This window comes from Seriola dumerili, unplaced genomic scaffold, assembly GCF_002260705.1.
Source record: "Seriola dumerili isolate Sdu_G_001 unplaced genomic scaffold, Sdu_1.0 BDQW01000149.1, whole genome shotgun sequence".
Taxonomy (NCBI): domain Eukaryota; kingdom Metazoa; phylum Chordata; class Actinopteri; order Carangiformes; family Carangidae; genus Seriola; species Seriola dumerili.
This window is the reverse complement of record NW_019174404.1, coordinates 4,327,904-4,351,312: the sequence shown is the minus strand read 5'-3', so window position 1 is coordinate 4,351,312 and position 23,409 is coordinate 4,327,904. Positions and strand designations below refer to the sequence as shown.

At 41.7% G+C, this 23,409-nt stretch overlaps 1 protein-coding gene across 1 annotated transcript; it reads right to left on the bottom strand.

Annotated features, from left to right (window-relative positions):
* Window positions 1–7,678: 7,678 nt before the first annotated feature.
* shprh (SNF2 histone linker PHD RING helicase) lies at window positions 7,679–22,369 on the bottom strand. The gene is made up of 30 exons (XM_022750156.1): window positions 22,242–22,369; window positions 20,752–21,348; window positions 20,183–20,312; window positions 19,809–20,027; window positions 19,440–19,518; window positions 18,779–18,929; window positions 18,426–18,528; window positions 18,071–18,330; window positions 17,329–17,979; window positions 16,413–16,664; window positions 16,222–16,300; window positions 15,914–16,077; window positions 15,471–15,727; window positions 15,096–15,217; window positions 14,769–14,857; window positions 14,432–14,524; window positions 14,212–14,319; window positions 13,837–13,979; window positions 13,573–13,746; window positions 13,384–13,446; window positions 13,070–13,295; window positions 12,239–12,376; window positions 11,490–11,591; window positions 11,298–11,369; window positions 10,996–11,184; window positions 10,727–10,819; window positions 10,548–10,634; window positions 9,609–9,787; window positions 8,400–8,480; window positions 7,679–8,286 (listed from the first exon to the last, which is right to left on the bottom strand). Exons 2-30 carry the CDS (start codon window positions 21,337–21,339, stop codon window positions 8,190–8,192), a joined length of 4,989 nt encoding a protein of 1,662 aa, XP_022605877.1. The 5' UTR covers window positions 21,340–21,348; window positions 22,242–22,369; the 3' UTR covers window positions 7,679–8,189.
* Between the last annotated feature and the right edge of the window lie 1,040 nt (window positions 22,370–23,409).

Here is a 23,409-nt window from a genome sequence, read left to right as displayed (position 1 = left end):
TTCGGCTGTGAGACCTTCGCTGTTCTGAGTCTGTCGGCGTTTGTGTTGATCGTGGTGCGGTACGCCGCAGTGCAACGTCATCACGTAAAACGGGCAGTCATACTTAAGTTTATGGACGCAAATCTGTGTGAGGGAGCACAGAAATAGACAGAGAGGGGAATACCCTGAGGACAAGTTTTACATGTTAGCAGTCGTTAAATGTCCGTGGTGTTCTTGCATTTGAATGCGTGTAGACTTGATCAGGCAATTCAAATTATTATTAGTATATTATAAAAAAAACACTAAGGCTATTTACAATCTTTTTTTTCCCTTTTAATATTAACCTAATCATCCTCTTATACTCCCACCTTATGACGTACCATTTGATATTTGATTAATTTCCCTATATGCTCTATTTCTGTGCCTGTCCAAATCTGCATAAAAGTGGATGCTCTATTATTATCCCCACTTTCACTGGGTCAGACCAAAAGTAACGATGAATTGATCCTCATAACTTGCCTGTGTAGCCAAAGACTGATATATCTTATTCTGCTGCGCCACAGACCTCCACTGTTGCCAAAAGTATTAAAAACTCGAAAATGCCACACCATTGCACTGGATGACTGGTGTTTCTTCCCAACGGGCTTGGGGCTGAGGTCTAAAGACAGGGCAGGGTGGTCAGAAAGTATTGAGTAACAGACTAACACACTGTTGCTCTACGTCTTTTCCTGAACAGTTTTTTTGACTATTGGGAAAATATTAAAAAAAAAAACCTTGTAAAACCAACCTTAAGTAAAAGTGGAAAAACACACTATAAATTACTATAAAGTGCAAGTACTTCAGTATTTTAGTTTCACCAATGGGGAAGAAAAACAAAACACTTGAGGGAGACTTTTATTGAGTCAATTTCCTACAAATGAACAACTTCATTTTATAAAGAGGAACATTTGCAAAACTTTCATTCTTATCATAAATCACACCTGTGCATGTGTGTTTGTATTTGTACATGTGTATGTGTTTGTTTGTCCATTCGTCTGCTCGGAAAAGCTGCAGCCCCCCTGATTCATGAGGCCACCTCTGAGATGTGGTGAATGTTGGACAGAGTGAGCTGCGCCTCTCGGGCTGGGTAGAAACGTCTGGAGCGGAGCCACAGTCTCCCAAACACCCCTGTGATCAGCAGCAGGACGACCAGCAGCCCTCCAAGGACAAAAGTCTCCACAGGGGGGACTCCGCCTGCATGTACAAAGAACATTTAACCGGTGTAACCACACTTTGCATACAAATTGCTATCAGTGTCTAGAATCTATAAGCTCTGAAGAACCAAAAGCTGAAGCTGTTAAACCCATATATATTACAGAGATGATATAAAAGGTAAAGACATACTCAGATTGGGCTTTTCACTATCGTTTAGTAGTCGTCTGATTGGTCCATAAGACACTGTATGGGACAGCGGGATGTCTCTCCGCATCCTCATTAATCCTTCTTCACCAGAGCAGTTCTGTTTGGAAATACATGTGTAAAATGTGAAAAGAACAGAGATGCTATAAGCTTCAGTGTCAAGCAGTGCATATTTAAAATCAGGGCAGCTTAACTGGCAGCTCATGTAGCTGAAAAATAAATTCCAGTCTGATAGGTCTATATTAAGGACATAAGCTGCACATATAGCTACTTGTCTGAACTGGCTTCTGACTCCCAGTCTGAGGAATGGGTGCTGCATGAGCTCACTCACAGGCTGGCACAGCCCTGGGGTGTTGTGGCAGATCTGGACGTTGCAGTGGAGGAAGACATTAGTGTAAGAGCCGCCGACAAACTTAAACATTTGTATCCTGAACATGGCCTCTGGACCCTGGCCATTCTTCAGGACACTCAGGGTCTGTTCGTTTGACAACACCGGGCAGCTGGGGAGGGAGACAGAGAAGTCAGGGAGGCCAGGTGGCAGTGAGATTTATATCTAGAATGAAATACTGTACTTTAAAAAAGAGAGAAGGAACAGATTGTAACTCATGGTGAACTGCAAAGCTATAAGATAATCAAAACATGATCTGAAGCGATTCAACACCATTGAGAGACAGATTTTTTGGAGTATTTTCTTTTCCCCTCCTTGCATTGTGAAATCATTGTGCATTTCATTGCTCCCGCTGTTGCTAACAGTACCAAATACTGCCTGGTTGTCAAGGACGTGCACAGCTGTTGAACTGAAACGCATGTGGCCTCTCAGTCAGGGGGTCACATGACCAGGCTCTGAGAGTTGTTGTCTGGCCAGCTCTCTAAGCAACAAAATCTCTTATTTCAGATTTCAACAGCACTCACGCAAGAGGACTTAAGAGCTGTTAGCAAATGTGGTGAAACAACACAGCCACAGTGCAAGCCCTAAGCAGGTTTCAACACACCGTCGTTAAAGTATCTTGTGTTAATATGTAAATCTGAACCTGCTTATTCTTTGTTTTTCAGCTGCAAGATGGTAAATGGAAAAGGATAAGCTTTGCCAAAGTGTATCTTGATTATAATTTTTTTTCCTCCCCTGTTGGATCATATTACACACACACACACACACACACACACACACACACACACATACACACGTACACACACAAATTGCTTTTGTTCAAACAGTGCCAATGCAAACCTGTCTCTGATGAAGGTGTACTGTATATTGCTGTATGGATCACTGGTTGGTGTAGCCCAGCATCTCTCCATACGCAGCATCAGGTGAGCCGGTATCTGTGGGGCAGACAGGCCATGAAATGCTGATTCATAGTAAACAACAGCTGTAGTAGGAGGTTATAACAACACGGTGGAGAAGAAGAGCAGCACTCAAATGACTATCTGGTCACGGGTGGAGTGTTAGATTTCCAGCATTGCTTGGAACATCCCGCCACACAACATGTTGCTTAACGTCGCGTAACAACATGCTTAACCCAGTCCAAAAATAGCTGTCAATAGTAAGAATACTTCAAACACTTCTAAGTGTTTTCCTCTAAAAGTCAAAGCTCAGCACACACAATCTCTTAAACAGGCATTTTAATTATTTTAAGCGGAAGTCTTTAATCCTCTGTAGTTAAAAACAGTAATAGACATCGTGACTCAAGTCAATTTACCATGAAAACTTTCACAAAGATGTCATCATCCAGTGTCAGTGATGGCACAGTGGTCCATCGGTCCTCAAAGGCTTCATCTTTGTACAACAGCATTGACACTGAGAAGTTCCCGTCCTCTGTGTTCAGAGTTATCGTTCTGTGGAGTTTAATAAGATCAAAACAGCCACATGTTAAAAACAAATAATGCTACAGTTCAGATCAGGAGTCATTGAAACAAAACAAAAAAACACACGTACCTGACGTCCACTCTGATCATGTTCTCCCCGTTGGGCTGCTGGACCATGTAGTTGATGGGGTAGCGGCACACAAACGTTATGTTGATGTAGTTTCTCGTTATAACCTCTGAATCGTTGTTGTGTATGGTGTTTATGAACATGATGTGTGTATCATCCGAGGCCTAATGAGAGAATAAGAAAGACAAATACAAAAGTCAGTAAGATAACAATTCTACTATGACGTTAGGCAAATAAAAGAAAATAATTCTCACATTTGAAGTGATTGCTCAAAAAATGACTGAAACTATTAACTGATTATCAAACTTGTCAATTTTATGTTAATCGATTAAATAATTAATTTGTCTACTTGTGTCAGATCCACAGAATCCAGAGGATAAAATATTCAATTTGCTTTAATGTAAGACCAAGAAAAGCAGCAAATTCTCACATTTGTGAACCTGGAACCATCAAAAATTTGCTGAAAATTGGGTTGAGTGATAATATTAATATAAATAATTGATCAATCGACTAATCGTTGCAGCTCTGCTTCACATACGGTGCAGAAGTGAAGCCAGCGATATATGATATATGATAGTTAGTCCCCTTTATACAGTATGTCGCTGTTCACGTTGCAGATTCCTTCAAGATATGGTTATAGACGTGTTGAATGTGAAAGCTGTGTGAGCTGGCCATGGCCGCCCAGCTGTAAGAATCACATTAAAAAGTAACAGGAGGAGCCACATGTGACTTCACATAACCTCTCTCCCAAGCAATAACTTCAACAGCTACCGTCCTTTCACACACTGTAAATGTGAGAGATGCTGTTCAATATTCTCTCGCTGGCAAGTGACGTTGGTGAAACCATAAAAATGGAGACGGGTGAAAAGGTTGTGTCCAGGGTTTGTCTGGGCCCCTGCTGAGTGTAGATGTAGGACGGCCTCTGTGGTCACTCAGCAGGATGAATTGCCCCAAGCTCTAACGGTCGAGACTGTCTTTTACGACCTCTTGGTAAACACACGACCCCCCCCCCCCCCCTCCACCATGAGCACCGCTGACAGGTTTCTACAGCAAGCAACAGGTCTTCATGACACAGCTGACACTTGCACTTATCACTGGGTAATCAATCGGCTCTGTGTCCCACAAACACAGACCTACCACTGAAACACGAGCGAGGACGCTGTCACGTTTGAATGAAAATGTCCGACCTTTAAACCCAACAGTTCAGTCATTTCTTCTGTGACGATGGAGTTTTAAAAGGTTTCTAAGGTCAAGGTGAACGCAAGATTGACACCTATGGCATTCTTCCCCTTTAGCAACAGCCATCTAATCCAGAGCAGGCAGACCTTTCCTCAGCCCCTATGCAAAAACCTTGTAAAACTGCTGGGAGATTTCCTCCCCGTGTTAAACTTTTGCTTGCTTTACAAGAAAAAACCTTCATGCATTCCAAGCAAGAGACTCAAGGACACTTGTGTGCTGAAGTAAGGATTGAAACCTCTCCAAAAACTTAATCCGTGGGAGTGGCTGGATTAAAATAATCAGGGGGCTAGTTGGCCAATGATTTATGGCCTTCCTATTCAGGGAACTTCAACAAATAATCATCATCTCCATGTCAATTCTGATAATTTAGGGCTACAAGGTCATTTGTGTTCCCATTGCTGCATTGAATAAGGTCCTGTGCTGTTATAGGGAAAAGGAACAACGCCGCCCTTCATTCTTGACATGCATGCCCCCCCCACCCCACCTATTCTTTTCTCTTCTCTCCTTTCTGTCTGGGCTCAGAGTATGTGCCTTTCTCTGTCCATCTTATTATACATGCTATGAGCTAATTCTAAAGTGCCCATCTGAACACAGGGGGTCTCAGTCCACATTTACGTCACTGCAGAAAAAAAAAAGAAAGAAGTGCTGCTCTTCGTTCAGTTCCCACAACAACCGCGGGGCATCGTAAAATAGATAATTTATTTTGATGGGGATTTTATGTTGTCAATAATGGAGATCACAAGCGTAGTTTGTCTTCATAGCGGTGTGAAGTGGTGTCTTCTTCCTTTGTTAGCAGTTGTTCTAAATGTCTGAGTTCACGTGCTGCATTTGATTAGTTTATTTTTTTTTTCAGCCTGACTGAGAAATGTTCACAGGCTTCAAAGCAAATGTTTGAAGGTCATACCGTTATAGTCCCACAGTCTGAGAGGTTTGTCTTTATGCTGAAAACGTAATCATCTCCCACCTCAACGCCACGGCACTCTGGATCATTTAAATGCAAATCCCAAACCTAAACAGAGGAAAAACACACACAAAGAAAAACAAATATTCAGTTATTAAGCAGAATCACACGGCAAACGATATAGGACATCAGTACTGGGGAACGTTTAGTTTTAGGACAAACACTTTTGAGTTTTGTTGGTGCTGACTTACATAAACCGGAGGCACTTTGTTGAGGAAAAAAGCACTGGGAATAACAACCTCCATTTGATCGTTGGTACAGATGACAGTTTCATTGATCTCTAATGGGAAGAAGATGAAAACTGATTAAACCTCACACAAATATATTCCTCAGACAATGTGAAAAGATAACGATGATTTTTTAAAATTGATCCCTTTTGCATATTCTACCACTCTCTCTTGAACTTAACATTTAGACATTGCCATTTACTGTGTGTAATATCACATATCTAAATGAAATCTTCTCATACTTTTACTCCACTACATTTTAGAGGGAAACATCTTACTTTTCACTCCACCACATTTAGCCCACAGCTAAAGTTACATTTTAAAATAAAGATTTTATAAATACACAACATAAGATGAATTCTTTAAATATGATGCATTATTATATATTAAACTACCCGATAATATAAAAAGTATTAAGTTGAAGCTTTACCTCGACCGGCACCAGAGGTAAAAAGCTGTTTACGCATCTACCCATCAATAATAATGATCCAAAAATAAAATATATGATAATACAACTCTGACAGGGGTCATTTTGCAGCATAATGAGACCTTTTGCTTTTCATACTTTAAGTTCATTTTACTCAAAATTCTTTTCTACACCAGCACTAAAAATTCCCCAATCACACTCAATACTAGTTTTCACTGAACATTTCAAATCTGTTGCAGTCAGGGAAACTTGTTAAACCAATAATGATCAATATTAAAACTGTAATGACTTCTTCAAGGTACAAGGTTTCCTTTAAAAAAAAAAAAAAAAGGGCAGGTTGTTTGACCTCTGACATTTCATCGCTGGTTGCGTTATGTGCAGTGTGAGCTCACCCTCCTCCTCAGGCTCCACATAGACCACCGAGATGACCATCCTCATGTTGAACAGTAACCAGGCAAAAACCAAACTGGCAGGTGCCATCTTCCCAGGACTCTCCCTCTGGTTTCTCTCAGCTCAGCCAGTCCACTGCCTTTTGGCCCCTTTTCCCTGAAACTCTGTGAATCTTCTGGGGACTCGCTGTCACCACGAGACGTAGTACCCCTCTCCCGCTCCAACCCTCGAAACACAGCTCTAATGAACTGGGAGCCTCCCTCTGGCCTTAAAACACCAGCTTGAATGATGTCCCCACCAACAATGAGATTCCGCACATGAATAGGGGGAACTGAGGGGAGTCCAAGGTAACACGTATGTTACCGCCTACTGCGGCGATGTCGTCTTAGTAAACATCTTACAACTGTTTCTTACTACAGGGGGCAACAAGAAGTCTGGTAACCATGCAAAGTGGAACAACAGCACTGGGCTGGCACTCTTTGTTGTCTACATCCTTTGTCTGGACATTTTAAAATCTTTACTGGTGCGGGAATCCCAGTCAGTCAGGCAAAAAGAAACTCATTACGAGTCAAGGACAATTCAGTGATGATGCCAAGGACCTGTGAGTGTATGTGTGTGGTGGAACAGACCATAAAGCACTCGGGTAGGCAAACACAAGAAAGGAAAGAATATTTTCATCACAAGCTTTAAAACAAGGAAAATGTCAGAAACAGCTGAATATCCATTAAGCTTGCCCAGGCAATTTGTAAGTGGCAATAAAGGAAAAAAGATGAGATAACTGCTGCAACGAGGCAGAAAACGTCTGACTTTTATGAGTTTAATTTACAAGATTAGTTTCCAAGAGACTGAATCTCCTACTTTTTTTGTCTTGCAAATAAGACAGGCTCAAGTGTTAGGCCGAACTGTCCGGCATTGTTTTAACAGACAATTAGCTTGAAGAAGATTGTCTGGAAGAGGAGAATCCTGCTATATTCTCTCACTTCTGCTCTTATTGTAAAGACGTAAAAGTGATTTAAGGACAGAAGTGAGTAAAGGTCAATGGCTTCCTTCCTGCCTCCACTCCATTTTTACTGCAAAGGAAGAAACCACAATAAAAGCACCGGACAAATAGAGTCATAACATAGTGACAGTCTGTCATCGACAGATTTTTATTTCCTGAATGTTGTGAGAATGCCTCAGTCACTGATGTGATTTCAGCATCTGGATTTGTCCATGTTCGTCTGTCTTGCCATACAATGACGTTCCATATAAATGTACATAGCTATATTAGATTAACACAAACAACAATACTGTACAGTCCAGTCAAACATGACCATCAAATATGTACTTGGACTGAGCTGAAGTAGTTACTGAATCAGATAAGTTACAACTATGACAAGTGACCCAAATTCACAAGTACTCCAAAGAGATTTAAAATTTGATCTTGAATACAAATAAGACACATGTTGTAGTCTGTTGTCAGTGATCTGCTAAAATATCCTTTTTGGAAATGCATTTGATGACTTCAGGATGCTTATATAAAAAAGTGGAATGTGCAAAATCAGAGTGCGGCCATCGCCACTGCGTAAAGAGCGAGCTGTCTTTGCCTTTGTGTCTTCAGCAGGAGTCCCTTCCTGTGCGGCTCGGTGTTCACACTCACTCCAGAGGTTCAGTATCTTCCGTAAACAGATCAGCGAGGTCAGCTACTGTCAGTACTGCAGCCTCCGAGTGCTTCATGGCTGTGCTGGTGTGACTAGAATTAAAGAAACAACAACATTTATTGGTACTTTGCGGCTGCCACGTCCGACCTTTAGATGTCAAAATTTTTAATTCATTTTCAATTTCCCACACACTGTGAGCTCTCACCTTTTCTCCGCTGTCTTCAGCATTGCCTGCATTCTCTCTTCAATAGTGGATTTAATGAGGAATCTGTGAACAAATGTTGGCCTGGTGGAAAGAGAAAACAGAAATTACATTGAATGTACAAATCGGGAGGGGACACTCGTCATGAAGAGAACTAGTGAAGTAAATAAAGGTAACAGCCATGATCCTATGGGATTATTCCAGCTATAAAGGAAAAGAATTTAACACCTGACTTCTTGTTTCATTTTGTTTTAGCTGGAGGATTATTTCTCAACATGATGAGACATTAGGGTTTACATGTTTTTACATTCATTACTGCATAATCTGGCCAACACATCCCTCACTTGTTTACCACTCGGCATTGTAATGCAAATCTGAATGCAGATGCAGATATTAAGTTTCTATAGCAAATATTTTCCATTATCAAAATACAAATGTAAGGATTGTGCAGCCTCGGTTGAGGCGTGTGGTGTTTAATTACTTTTTGCTCAGACATTGTGACATTATTGTCACAATGAAGCTTCAGCTAAGCAGACATTTAGAGAAATATGCTAATCTGCTTCCTTGCTGAGTTACGTGAGAAATTTCATGCCACTCTCCTGTCTGAGCTCTATATATTAAGAAAGTGGTTTTAAAGGGGATTATGTGCTGCAGGAAGTCACTGCCCACAGTCAGGAAATACTTTGGCAACCCCCTGCAAAACCACAACATGTCATTTTTACACTTTGTTTGTTCGGTTTTTAAACCCTTTTTTGTACTTAGAGTACAGACATGAGAGTGGTATTGATTTTCTTACCCAACTCTATGCAAAATAGTCAATGTGCACATTTCCCAAAGTGCTTACATATCCCCTTACTCTAGTATTGTGTGGTAGAAGCAGTTCTAGTCCAAACTGTCCCACCAATTAGCATGAAAAGAAACAGCAGCAGCAGCAGCAGCAGTTTAGAACTAAAGGTGTAGACAGGCCTAGGTGGCATCAACAGGAAAGGAACGTAGTGGCTTCAGCAGTGGAGTTGGTGCAAGTGTTAAAATACAAAACTTCAAAGACACACACAGAGAAAACAGCAGCTATGGAAAAAAGAAGAAACTGCATCTGTCAGACTCACTACCCGCAGGCTGCACAAAATGTACGCTATAAATTTTGCTGCATCAGCAGACCTAAACCACAAGAACACAGCAGTTTACTGGCACACTTAACCCTCTGCTCCTTACTTGGTTTGGCCAATCCGGTGCACCCTGCCGATGGCCTGGAGCTCATGAGCCGGGTTGAGGATGGGCTCAACCAGCAGCACGTGAGTCGCTTCGATGATGTTCAGACCGTTGGAGCCCGTGTGGAGAGGAAGGAGGAGAATATTCATCTCCTTTTCGTATTTGAAGGAGCTCAGATTCTCCTGGAACATCGAAGTCAATAATGCGACTGTTATAATCACAACTGGATGAGGAGATATCTGCAAATACGTTTTCTGTCGTGTCATTTAATTGTTTGCGTGCAAGAGGTTTCTGATTATGCTGATAGGTGACATTTTATTGTATCCAACTCCTGTTGTACTCAGTGTTTTCCCCTGATATTTTCCACAGGATGCCACACCTCTGTCCTGTTGCCCGGCCTGACTCAATTCTTTTTGGTGGGTTGTTGGATCCTTAATCCTGGTTGACCCACTGAGACTATGGATAAATTATTGGGAATTTAAAGAATCTTAATTGAATCTTGATGGAAAATGAAATAAAAATCTGGTTCCAGATTTAACAGAGAGGTGGCCAGAGAGGAACCTCCATTATAAGAAGCCTAGGTCAATATGAATGACAGACACGGGATATTTACGGGGTGTCTGTCAGCAGGGTATCTCACAAACTGGGAAATGGAGTTCCTTTAAATATACTGAAGATAAGACTTTGAGCAAAAGGACAAATGGCTGGATTTTGGAGGTCATCTCGACCTTGGATTTCCACCATTACAGGATTAGGGATTCTTTAAAACCCCAAGGGGATTTTTGCAAGTCATGAATCAACTTAACCTAAAAGTGACAGGAAAAATCTGTGTGGGTGTGAAGGAAGGCGTAGCAGTGGTGGCGGAGGGTGCAGAATAGAACAAAGCGGTAAAAAGCAGCTGTGTGATTAACAGCGGTGTGCATCATGTAGAAACAGTCAAACCTGAAATTTGTGAATCCCATTGATTTGTGAGAACTCCATGTTGTTGTCGAACAAGGCCTTGGCAATGATGTCCAGGACGCTTTGCCACTGTGCAGGAGAGAAAACGAAAGCTGTGTCATCAAACTAAATCATCCAACTTATAATTACCATCTCACTGAGCAGGGACGGTTCACAGTTACCGTGGAGAAAACGAGACACTTGGCCCCGGGGTCGGTCACTTGAATCTTCTTCAGCGTTCTCACCACTGCCTCCACTTTGGTCGAGTGGCTTCCCTGACAGACACAGGAAGAGGAAAGTTAGGCATAATCAATCAGGTGAGCAACAAAATGCAACAATTAAACCAGATGGAATCAAATCTGAATAATCATCACATCTGGATCCAGCCATAAGTGACATATAAAATAAAAAGCCAGACCTGGGCCTGTTTTATACGAAGATGCTGACTGACCTTGACCGGGATGTCCTGGTCCTGACTGGACGACTGTGTGGTGAACACGTAGGAGATCTCTGTGTGGGACGTGGTCTGCCTACAAATGGCGCACTTGATGGCACGCCGCCTTGAGCCCACGCTGTACTGCTCCACGATGATAGCGATGCACTCGTTACAGAAGCAGTGGCCACAAGTCAGCACGGCCCACTGGAAAAGAGAGGAGACAAGAGCCTTCGTGAAACTGTCAGCAAAGAAACATGGACGTAAATAAATTACGTAAAACCCTGAAGATTTCTTTCTTGCAACTAAACAATACTCACCTCCTGTCCCAGGGGCCGAGCACAGATGGGACATGGCTCTGGGTTCAGACCTCCAGTGGACTTGTCCTGAGACTGGAACAAAGGAATTTATGTTATTTAGAGTGAGATCATATCACAATGATTGAGATGGAGTCTCTGAATGAGCCACTGAAGAATCTATGTACTTTGTTGTTCCTATGAAGGGTAAATTACCTTCTCCAGATTTGTGAGATACAGAAACTGGCCAAGCTTCTTTTGAAGCTGAGACTTGGCGACTGCCTGGTCGTTCAGAAGCTTGACTCTGTTCTGCTCCACCTGGAAGCAAAACAGTCGAGGGCAGAGGTCAGGAATGCAATAAAAATAGTTAAAGCAGAATATTACATTCTTTTCAGCAGTGCTCTGCTGCATGCTCTCAGCAGAGGATATTATGTTCATGTTCATGTTAGTTACAGAATTCAAAAAATAAAATAACATTTTGATGTTTAATCAACCCTTTCATTACAACAATTACACTGTAGCTCACTGGGAAACAATCATCCAAAGCAGACCTCCGCTCCACGAAGAGTCAAAGAGTTTACATCAGTGGAAGCTAGTTATGTCGGCTACAGGAACAGACTGTGCACGTTTGCATCAGCACATTAACAATGAGTGTGAAAACATTGACCGTGCAAATCTAGATTCCTTTTGGTGTGGAAATTAAGAACATAAACACAAACACTTGATTTTAAAAAACCTGATCAAGGATTTTTTTTTTTTTTTTAGACTTTTTTTGTTTTTCTGAAATGAGGGTCGAAGGACAGAGGGTGTCATGTGTATGTACAGATTCTAAAGCCCCAAATTTGTGATTAATGATATTGGGCTTTAGAAATAAAACTGACTTAATTTTTTAAAGAACCCTTTAAACAAACAGACAGACATAAGCAAGCTGTAATAACAGAGGTGTGTGGTTGTCTGTCATTCACCTCATGCGGCTCGATGATGTGCAGCAGTTTGGGCTTCGGCTCGTCGGGGAGACGCACACGGAGCCTCTCTGTGGCCATACCCAACTCATCGATGGCTGACACGTGATTGCGCAGCACCATCCAGTACTCATGCAGCACCTGAGGAGAGACAGAGGCAGCTTTCACTCCAGCCTATTACACTTATATTTGCACTGCTGAAGGGGGTACAATCATTTCTAAATGCCTACTGAATGACCATGACTCTCAGCAGGAGTGATCTGCTGATTTTACGCTCTCCAGGAAGACAAACTCCCAACCTGAGGTGATCGATTTACTCTTTTACTGATTCAAATTCTCCAGAGGCATCACTAGTAGATAAGAAAATAATGTAAATGTGTCAAGTTGTCTGTTGTACATTTGAGCAAAATGAAACATATTTAGTAAAAGATCAGATAGATAGTTAGAAGATCAAAACAGTGGCCTAAATAATGTTTTTTTATTGACTGACTGTTTATAATACATTATAACATTTACAAAATGCCTCATGATCCTGTGCTAAACTCTTTGTAATGAACTGCACATGCACATGTCATTTCTTGAACAAAAACACACAAAAACACACTTTTTAAAAGCACACACAGTATATTGAATCTTAAACCCAGTTTTAAACCATTCAGTTCCATTCAAATTCACAAACCCTCGACATTATTTTGTCCGACAGTCCTGTGCAGAAAGAGGATGTGCCGCTTTTTAAATTGTTGTAGAAGAATCTCGTGTAACTTGTACTTTGCTTTTTAAACAGGTTGTGCCTGCTTGAAAATAAACACATGGGTTGTGAGTGTGTGTACAGACCTTGTACTCCTTCTTCCAGTTCTCAAACAGCTCCATGAAAGTGTTTCCCTCCTCCACCAGCTCTGGATCCATGCGTTTAGCTTTGGCAAAAGACAAGATGGCCTTCAGGGTGCGCTCGGTCTCGCTGGCCGCCCAGAGTCCTCGGCTGGTGGTGGGGAGACGGTCGTCCACCAGCCCCTCTTCATCCTCAATCATTTCTTCAAAGATGGCCGTCTGACCCTTCACCCTGTGAGGGAATTTTTCCAATTACAACACTATGTTTTCATGCAATGAAACTGAAGATCTGAAAGGTCTAAAAATATTGTTCTACTTACGTGTGAGAAAACAGCTTGGACTCGTAATCTATGAAAAGTTCATCAGCTTTGCAAAAGACACAGCTGGAATATGACACGAGAGGAATATCAGTCATTATAGAAATACATTTTAGTTCCTTGAGAGTTATGAAACACACTCAAAAGCTGTGATGAAATGTTGACAAAAGAGACAAAATGCTGTCGTCTTACTTGTTGAGCGGCAGCCTCATAGGCCTGAGGTGACAAATGGTGACCTCATCAATCACTTTCTGTGAAGCTGGGCCTTCAAGACTCTTCACTGCGTCTTGCACAGTCTTTTGGGATTTCATCAGATCTTGCATTTGAGTGGTGAGCAGGAACTGCAAACCACAGGCGTCACGGAACCTGCAGGACAGCACGTTCGCTTTTTACTACATGTTCGTCTAAGGATAATTATCAACTATAATCTCCTTTTGTAAAAAGTGAATTCTGTACTTGTCAGCCATGGAGAGCTTGCTGGCTTGTTGTTTGTAGCTGGATGTCAGCTCGTTCTTGATGCGGGACACCAGATCGTCGTCGTTGGAGCAGCGGATTGCCCTCTGGATGACATCCAGCCACCAGGGAGCGTTCAGCTTGACCTTGAAAAAGAGGGTTGTGTTTTTGTTTCATTGAATCTCTTTGATAATCTAGATTATGTGCAAAAACTGCCATTTACAATTTGACATATGAAGAAATGAAGTTTTTGGGTCTGTCTTCATTATAATATTTCTCCAAATACAGATCAATTTAACTTCAGTGTGTCCAAATATTGTCATTTGGTGGATTATTTATAATTCTGTGTAACACAATGGGAAGAAAGAAGTTTCTCACTTTGCGTTTTAGCTCTTTGATGTTCTGTAGCACCGGCTGCAGGCCCTGATGGGCGTCTGCCACCTCAGAGTCATATTTGGTCATGTAGTGCTGTCGCAGCTGCACAGCCTAAAGACACACAGAGGATGAGAGCGACAGGAGGCAAGCTCTGCAAGAACAACCGACATTAGCGTGCAAGAACCTCGTTCCCAACCGCTAATGAGAAATATTTATATATTACCTCCTCACTTAGTCGGTCATCTCTCAGCGTAGGAGGTATCCCAGGATGCTTTGCACTCAGAAGTTCCATCAAATTATGGGTAGCATGAAGTCTCTATTTAAAAAAACACACAAAAGTAATATAACTTTTTTTTATTTATACATAGACCATAAAGTCATGGAGTATCTGTTTTGGACACAGATATTTTATCCATCAGGGATCAATATACTTTCAACCAAAAGCTTTTATTTTAATCTAATTTGATGCAATTATTCATCCGATATGAGCAGATGGTTTGTCAGGGTTGTTTCAGCAATGAGACACATGAAAAAGACGTGAACATGATGAGGCCACGTACCTGTAATGAATCTGTTTTCAGTCTGCCTTTGTGCTCCTCTGATGAACGAAGCACTTCTCTATACATCTCCACGGCCTCTACAAACTCATCTGCAGGCGGCAAAGCAAACGGTTAGTGACCCTCAACGTGTCCGTCACATGTAGAGTGAATGAGACGCGCTATAGAAAACCAGCCACATTATACGTATGGCCTTACTGAGACTTGCCTCAACAAAGCGTCTTGCTACAGAAAGTGTTGTGAGACATAAAGGCTTGTGTTTTGTTTGAACTGATTCCCATGGGAAACTGGGAGCGGAGTGAGCACAAGTGCAGAAGTGGGGTTTTATACCTCTGATGATGTGGATTCCAGCCAGGCCATTGAGCGCGCACACCAATTGTCTGTGAGCTTCTTCACACTCCACTCGACATTTCTTCTGCAGGGACTTCAGCAGCTCCTCCATCGTCATGGTGCTGGGGTGGAGACAGACAAACCCACTTAACAAACCCTCAAAACGCAAATTACATAGAACGGGTCAGCTTTAAACAAACACAACTGCACGCCGTGTAATTGATAAAAAAGGTTGCTGCGATCTTTTATCGTTATTAATGCTGTGAAACTCTATTTAGTCCAGCAAATTGTTAATTAACTGGTGCAGCTGCCTTCAGAAAAAGACCTCTCTTCCACAACAAGTGCCTTGGAAACATAATATCAAGGGTCATCTACCTTTTCTGCAGAGGCAGGAATTCCCCCCTCACAGCCTGTGGATGGCAGCAGGCCTGACGCAGCCTCAGCAGCGGGCACAGGATGGTGTTGACGGTGCGGCGGTCGAGGCTGCCGAGTTTCAGGCTCCAGTCGGAGATCTTCCTGAGTTTGACCAGAGCGTCCTGGGAGCAGACCTCGTGCTGACGGTGGTAGAAGTGACCCTCAACGGGGGAGAAGTGCAGCCAGTGCACCTCCTCTGTCTGAGGGGGAATCTGGATCTGGAGAAGAAGATAAGAAGGAAATAGGATCATCAAACGCTTTCTGACATGCGCACAAACCCTGAAATGTGTTGTTATGGCATTATTAAAAAAAAAAATTCACAGCACTGGAAGTGGTAGTTAAGATTTATGCGAAAGTTTGAGAATTTTGAATTAAACATAATCACAGAGAATTTGAAAACCTACCTGATCAATGACGTCTTTTTTAGCCGATCGCCATAGTAACTGAGCGATTACATTGTATAGAGGTTCGGTGTTTCCACGTCGATAAGGGCGATAAAGCAGCTGGTCCCACCAGTGTTTCACCCAGTACGGGTCAACTCCCAAAAAAAGGACAAGTCCATACAGATCTGGACAGAGAGCAACATGTCATACCCCTCTCTCTACCAATGTTTCCTGTCTCTCTCTAGACACTATCACAGATCCTCATATTCAAAGTCTGCGTTGTTACTAGGGATAATTCTTTTACAGTGTAAAGATTTTCTTGGTTTTACCTTCTAAGCCTCTCTGGACAGGAGTGCCACTGACACACCAGCGGTTGACAGATGCAAGACGCAGAGCCATTTCTGCAGCCTGACAGGAGAATAACAGAGAGCATAAATCAACGTTTCAATAGACAAACTGAAATAAAACACTGTACGCACATAGCTAGAAGTAAACCTAACCAAACCACAGGTCTTCATACCTTCGCAGTTGGACATTCAACCATCTGAGCCTCGTCCAGACAGATGCGCCACCACTCCACAGCCACCAGAGGACTGGGAACGGCCATGTAGCGCTTCTGGTTGCGGAAGCGGCGTCCGTCCTTGCTGTTGCTGTGAGGAATGTCGACGTAGTTGAGCTCTGACCGCAGCACGTCATAGGTGGTGATGACCACGTCCTGCTCGGCGAGCATATGTGGCTGGATGAATCCATGTTTCTTCACACCCTGATAAACCTGAGGTGACAGAAGACATATCGATTTAACGTTATAGTTTTGTCAGTGTTTGCTCTTTGGAAACACAAGTGCATGTTAGATCATGTTGCACTTTTGTGGTGCAACATGACTGGTCAGCTTTTCTTGGGCCTCACAGAATACACACATTAGCCATGATGACTAGTAGCTGTAATGACAACGAACGTAGTAAAAACCAAACAAAGATTTCGTTTTTAAAGATTCGTGATCAGAGTGTGGTCTGGGGCCCCCACTGGTCTTTAACGGGTCTCCAGAGGCTCCAAACTTTTTTATCCGAGGCATTTCTGCCTGTTCTTTATGGAAGCGAACAAATGTATTGTAATCCAAGATGGCTGGTCAGCTTTTATTTGGCTTAGCAAAAGACAAAACCATGTGATTAGTAGCTGGTATGAAAACTAACTTAGTGCTTTCCACTGTTATTTAGACAGTGTACACCAAACAAAACCTGCTCTTTTGTTTTTGTGTATTACCGGAACTTGCAGTGTTTTATAATCCAATATTTATTTAACTTAAGTCAGATTTTATTCATATTTTTTTATTGAATAAAGCTGTAGAAATCAAACTTCCAAAAATGTAGTAGAAAATAAAGACATCTCTAGTTCAATATTTGACCAAAAGACTCATATATCTACATCTACTTTCTCACCAGCACTCGGAGCGAGGAAGACCGGATGTGTCGGTTGATCTCCTCTACCCACTGGTGGCAGATGGAGCTTGGGGAGATGATGAGGGTGGCACCGGTGGAGACGGGTTTCATGGCGACCAGGCAGTGAGGGCAGTAGAAGGGGGTAGTTTCAAGGCTTTCCTCTTTGTAGTTAACACAGTCCGCATGCTGCCACAGCTGGCAGTTCATACACTGGACACGGGCCTTGTAGTCAATAATGCCCAGTTCGCCACAGATGCACTCAAAGCGGTAGTCTGGGGTGTTGAAAGGGACCACAGACGCTCTGGTGGGGGTTTCTGTCTCCTCCTGTGAAACGATCTGAGGAGCTTCTCCCCTTTCTTCATGCAGATAGTCCATTCTGGGCGTGTCCTGCGTATCCGACTCACTTTTATCCTGTGACATCTGTAAGGATGTTGTGGACGTGTCCAGCATGTCATCCGACTGATCAGCTTTCTCGCTAAAATTTTCATCCCAGTCCTTTGTTTCTGTTTCCTCTGGTACAGGACAGTCAGACGCAGGGGGGCTCAGATCTCTTTGATCCTCTGTCAGAGAGCTCTGCAGAGCTGCTTCGGCCTTCTCTTTTGCTCGTCTCTGAAACATTTTCCTGGGCGTGCCCTCTGTGTTTTTTGTAATCTAAAAAGAAGAAAACAGACAAAAGCTAGATGTTACAACAAAGTAATATTCGTGGGATAATAGATTCATATTGGAAGCAGCTCATTCTTACCGACTTGGATGCTCCTGCTAATGTCTTCTTTGTTTCTTTGTAGTTCTTCCCCAGCTTAAATGACCCTGCCAAGCCACGACCTTTAACCCGGTCAACCAGGCCTTCATCTATCAGCTTAGCCATCGTCTTCTTGATGTGGTTGCGGTTCTTTAAGAGGTCATAACCGTAAGTGGCGCGGATATAGGTGAAGACAGCGTTGACTGAGGCTCCTTTGCCAGATCTCATTTCCTTAATGGCAGTGAGCAGCATGACGCGCACAGCTGCAGAAAAATACACAACATGTTGATGGGAATTGAAATGAAACTGCAAAAGGCAATAAAAGCTGTGATGTCTGAGAGGACTGTGAGTGACGTACCAGGGTAAGATATTTTCATTTTAGGCTGGGCTTCGACCTTGCAGCGGATTACTTTCTTTCTTTCTAATGGAGGAGGAGGAACAAAGTAATTCACAGATTTTCCCTGCAAAACCAAGAAATACATCATCATGAAAATACAGAACATTTCCCATTTCACAATTAAGCTGATGCCTTATATAAAGAGTGCTTTAAATTAGGGTAAAAAGCTGACAAAATTCATATAAATATTCCTATGACTGTGAATAATCATCCACGGTAAAGGGAGAAAAAAATAAATAAGAGAAGAAAAAGGTCAAATTCTAGGTTTTTAATAAACTCTGTATTTTTAACTCTAGCTGCCCACTGATCCTCACCACCGGCAGGGTAAGGGCCTCCTGCTCCAGGTCCTGCCGGGTGTGAAACAGGATGAGAGCCAGAACCTCCACTGTCTTTCCGAGCCCCATCTCATCAGCCAGTATCCCACCTGGCCACTCGATGCCAGCCAGTGGAAATTCTCGAATTATGCTGTGAGAAAAAAACAAAAAGAAACAAAAACAAAAACAGGTAATATGTTGAAAACCGAAAATACCTCCAAGCATCGCTGGAAATGTCTCAGATAGTTACAACAACACAGAAGTGCTATGCATCCACAAAAAGATGTGGTAAGTGCAGGTTAAAGGCTCAATTAATACTCCCACAAGTGCCTCACCATGCAGATCATTTTAATTTTATGTTGAGGCCTCTGACAGGTCTGCCACTACCCCAAAACAATGGAGCTGAATAGAATTTCATGTCTTTTTTTGTATGAAAACCAACAGAGAACTTCTTCTACTGAACTAGCACTCCACACAAAAACTGCAGACAGGGACATGCGTTCTTCAAATGCAATTTTTCAGGGTTTTAACCAGTGCAAAATAAATTATATTCACTTATATTGTTAAAAAGGCTGCAGCAAAAGATTCAGAGACAAACATCTGGAAATCTGTGCGGGTACACAGTACTGACCCTTTAACATGAGGGGATGTAAGGTCTTACCAGCCGGTGAAAGGGTTGTAGAACAACTTCTTGCCACACAAAGTGATCAACTCCCGCCAGAGGAAATGCAGCGATTGTTCTGCAACGAGATTGAAAATATCTCATTTGCTTTGCTTCAGTAACATAATTTCTGTTCTCACTGTTCTGACTTTAATACTCTGAAAATGTGTCTCACAGTATAGAAATACAGTGTTGGCTATAAAATGAATTAAATGTATACATGATTTGTAGTTAATACACTCAAGGGAAAAACCAATAAAATTTCTAGGATTTCTATCTTAAAAGACTTATTGACAAAGAAGATATCAATATTCACCGATCAAAATTCAATGTGTGCAGCAGAGAAATCAGGGCACATTATTACGGTACCTTTGTGTGAATTGTTCCTGTATTTTTCTCTCCTCAGCATCCAGTTGACGGCCTGGCTCTGGTAGGGTCTGAGCACAGGAATTAGAGCCTTGTGCTGGACGTCAAAGGTCACCTCCTGGCTCTCTCTTTGGTGCATATGTCTGACGTAATCATAGAGCTCCTCTACATTTTGCCTCTCCAGGTCGGTGTCACACTCCTCCTCCTCGTTTTCGACAACTTCTACATGGAAAAACAGAGCAGAGAATTCAAACAGGATGTGTATTATTATGATTGAGGGTTATGCAGAGTTATACTTGATTTAAGACTCACTTTGCTTTACATTAAAAGTTCATGGTGATCACGGTATACATTGAACTTTAGGACCAGACACTTACCAGGGATAATGAAATCATAGAAATACTCCATTAACTTCTGCATTACTTGATTTGCTTTCTTCATCCGAGCATTGCCCTCGCTGAGGAAGTCGGGCTTCCCGAGCCCAGTTTCCAAGAGGTAAATCCCCACCTGCCACACGCAGACAAACAACAGCTGAACTCTGACAGTGCATTTGGCTGATTGAGAAAACAACTAACTAATAAATAGATAATATGCCCTAAAATTATTTGAGAAAAAAATGAAAGCTTACATAAAGTTAGAAACTTCATAAACATGACAGTATGTCACAAGTTCAGCAAAATGCTAACATTTTTAAAACCAGGTTTATCTACACGGTTGACAATAAAACATTTCAGAATATACATGTTTTCTTAGCTGCAATTAAGTTACACATACAGTTGAAAACAGTAAAAGTGCTGGCACTATGCATGTGATTCAGAATAAATGGTAAAGCAATAAAAATAACACCACAAAGAATAAAGACAAGAAAAATAAGTGCCGAGTTGTGTGAAGAACTAAGAGGCAGTTTGTAATGTAGTAGAATTAAGAGTGCTTATTGCATTCTTACTTTGAGTGACTCCTCTTTCGTCTGGTGGCAGAGCTGCATCACCCTCCTCTTCTGCAGCCAGTCAAGTTCCTCCAGTGGGATCCGACGGAGGCTGCACTCCGCCGTGCAAGTGTCCTCATCAGGCTTCCACTGCAGCCCTGAACTCTCATCACAGCTGCTGTAACTGAGGCAGAGCTGGTCGCCCATCCTGTGGAGCGTGACTGCTTTCTGTTCGCAGTCAAGTGGCAGCCAAGCCGGACGGATGCTGAACTCCCCAATGAGCGACTTCCAGATGTGGCCCAGCTTCGAGGCCGGCACAACAGTCAGTGCCAGAGAGGCTGAGGCGGCAGTGCCCTCTGACGACGTACCAGGGAGTTCCTCTGTGAACTGGACGGAGCGGCTACAGGCAGCCTCTGTCACCTCCTCTGTGGTTGAGAGAAAGGAGCTGCTGGGAGTGGGGTCGACTGGAAGAAGAGAGCAGGCTGGTGTCAGATCATCTTCCTCCTGGATCGTCTCGTTCTTGCGATCGTCCAGCATGTTCCATTCCAACTTCTTCTTGGCTTCTTCATCGACCCTCACAGGAGGGGCTCTCTTTCTTCGGCTACTCATGGTTTAACTCTACAAGGACAGTAAATGGAGTGTTGATTACAAAATGACTCCATCTTAAATAGTTTTATTAATACTTCAGTGGCATATGACACATATCATAGACAGAGTGAGTTTGTTTTTCACACCAAAAAAGGACACTGACGACATCTTTTAAAATTCAGAAATAAAAATAACTATACAAACAAAATGACCGACCTAAAGCTCAGTGATATGGATCGACTACATTCTTGATAATCACAGGTGAGGTATAGAACTGGTCTTAAAAGTTTACTAATTAAAGTTTACTTACTCCTACACACATCACAGATTTATTTAAACTCTATAATAAAGTAGTATCTATTTGTGATCACCATTAAAGATTAGGGGTATTGTGTCGATTTAGTGTAGGCAATTGTGATCAATTAACTTAGGCCATGATTTTCCCTTCACAGAAGGTTTAATTTATAGGATGTGAACGGGCCTGGAGAGGTACAAACATTAACCCAAAGCTTTGGAAACACTGAATAAATACTGTTAGATTTTTACAAATCCAGACAGAACAATAAAATTAGAGAAAAAAAATTGTCTTCTAGATGTAGAGTTATTGGCTATTAACCTTAAGCTCGTGTCAGTACAATAACACAAACACACAACTTCTGTCACTTCACATTTGACCTGCAGTGTATCCGTTATTACAGCTCACAGTAATTCAGCTGCCAGCTAGGCAGTTAAATGTGTGTTAACATGCATTTCGGCTCTGCTGCTTTGTTATCAACATTTTCCTTTTACTAAAAGTTAATGTTACGGGAGACAGGCACCAGAGCTGAAATGTATAAACACTGTTACACAATGAAAACTGTCTGTGTCGCTGCGCATTTTATCGTCTGGCTGTAAAACAAGGAGATAAAAACGAGCACGTTTACTTTTCGAGCCTCCCACAAACGCGTCTGGTTTCTATCGCTGCATCGCAAGTCGTTTCATGTTGCAGTGGCTCCAGATATTTCAGCTGAAATGCACCAAAACACACTTCACTTAGCGGCTACAATGTAGATGTTCGCCATTTTTAAAAACAGGAAGTGAGGTCAGAGAAGGAGGATGTTTACAATAATAAAAGCACGCTTAATTATATTTTAAAAATCACGTTTAAATTCAATCGGCCTTTATTTTATCTTAGTGTATTTATTTGGTTTATTTTATTTAATCTAATTTCTTCTTTGCGTCATTGTCCTTGTCCTTTCGATTTTGTTTTTCCTTTCATATGACTTCCACTTTCATTTACAATGTTTAATACTTGGGCTGCGATGAAATGGAACTTTAGTATTAATCAATAATTAATAAATTACTTTTTTTAACCAGGAAGTCTCCAGAGATACACTATCTCATTTACAAGAGAGGGCTGGCCAAAATATCAACATAAAATAAGTAACTATATATGAACACACACCATTTATTTACAACACTACCATAAAACACAACAAAATAAAACCTTTTGGAAAAAGTAAAATATGAATATATAACGCAGTCAACTACTGCTGCTAATTTGCTCACTTTTCTTTGCTATTATGCCAATATGAGTAAGTAGGAGTAAATATAAGTCGTAAGTGTCTGGTCTCCCATATTTTTAATTTCTGATTTTTTCTGGATATATCTTTTGATTTGAGTTAGATTTTAGTATAATTCTAGCCTAAATCACATTTTCTACTAACACATTACAAAAATGGGAGGTTGGTAAATAATTATAGAAATATATTTGGAGAAAACCCCTTGGGAGAGATTACTTTTTTCTTAGTTCTCCAATTACTTTATTTATTGATTGATTATTGCAAATTTGTGCAATGTAAAATCAGTAGCTTTAAAAAAAAATTGTTTCAATTAAATATGCGCCTGCAGCTGTAGTACCACATATCAGCCACAGGGCGGAAGCAGAGCACGATCTCTTCAGGGCTGCAGCTGCGAGTTGAAAGTGCATCACATCTGTCAGTATCGGCCACGACGCCGCAGGACTAATTCATCTGAAGTTTGAACTGCCTTTTTACACTTTTCATTAGCAGTATAAACAACCTTCCACCACGCAAAGATTTGATTCAGTTA

Coding starts and splice junctions, on each gene's coding strand:
- shprh (XM_022750156.1), bottom strand. CDS start 21,339: ATGAGTAGCCGAAGAAAGAGAGCCCCTCCTGTGAGGGTCGATGAAGAA. Junction 19,519..19,808: donor CAGGAACAATTCACACAAAG/GTACCGTAATAA, acceptor ATCTCGTTGCAG/AACAATCGCTGCATTTCCTC. Junction 16,078..16,221: donor TGTCCAGAGAGGCTTAGAAG/GTAAAACCAAGA, acceptor CTCTCTGTCCAG/ATCTGTATGGACTTGTCCTT.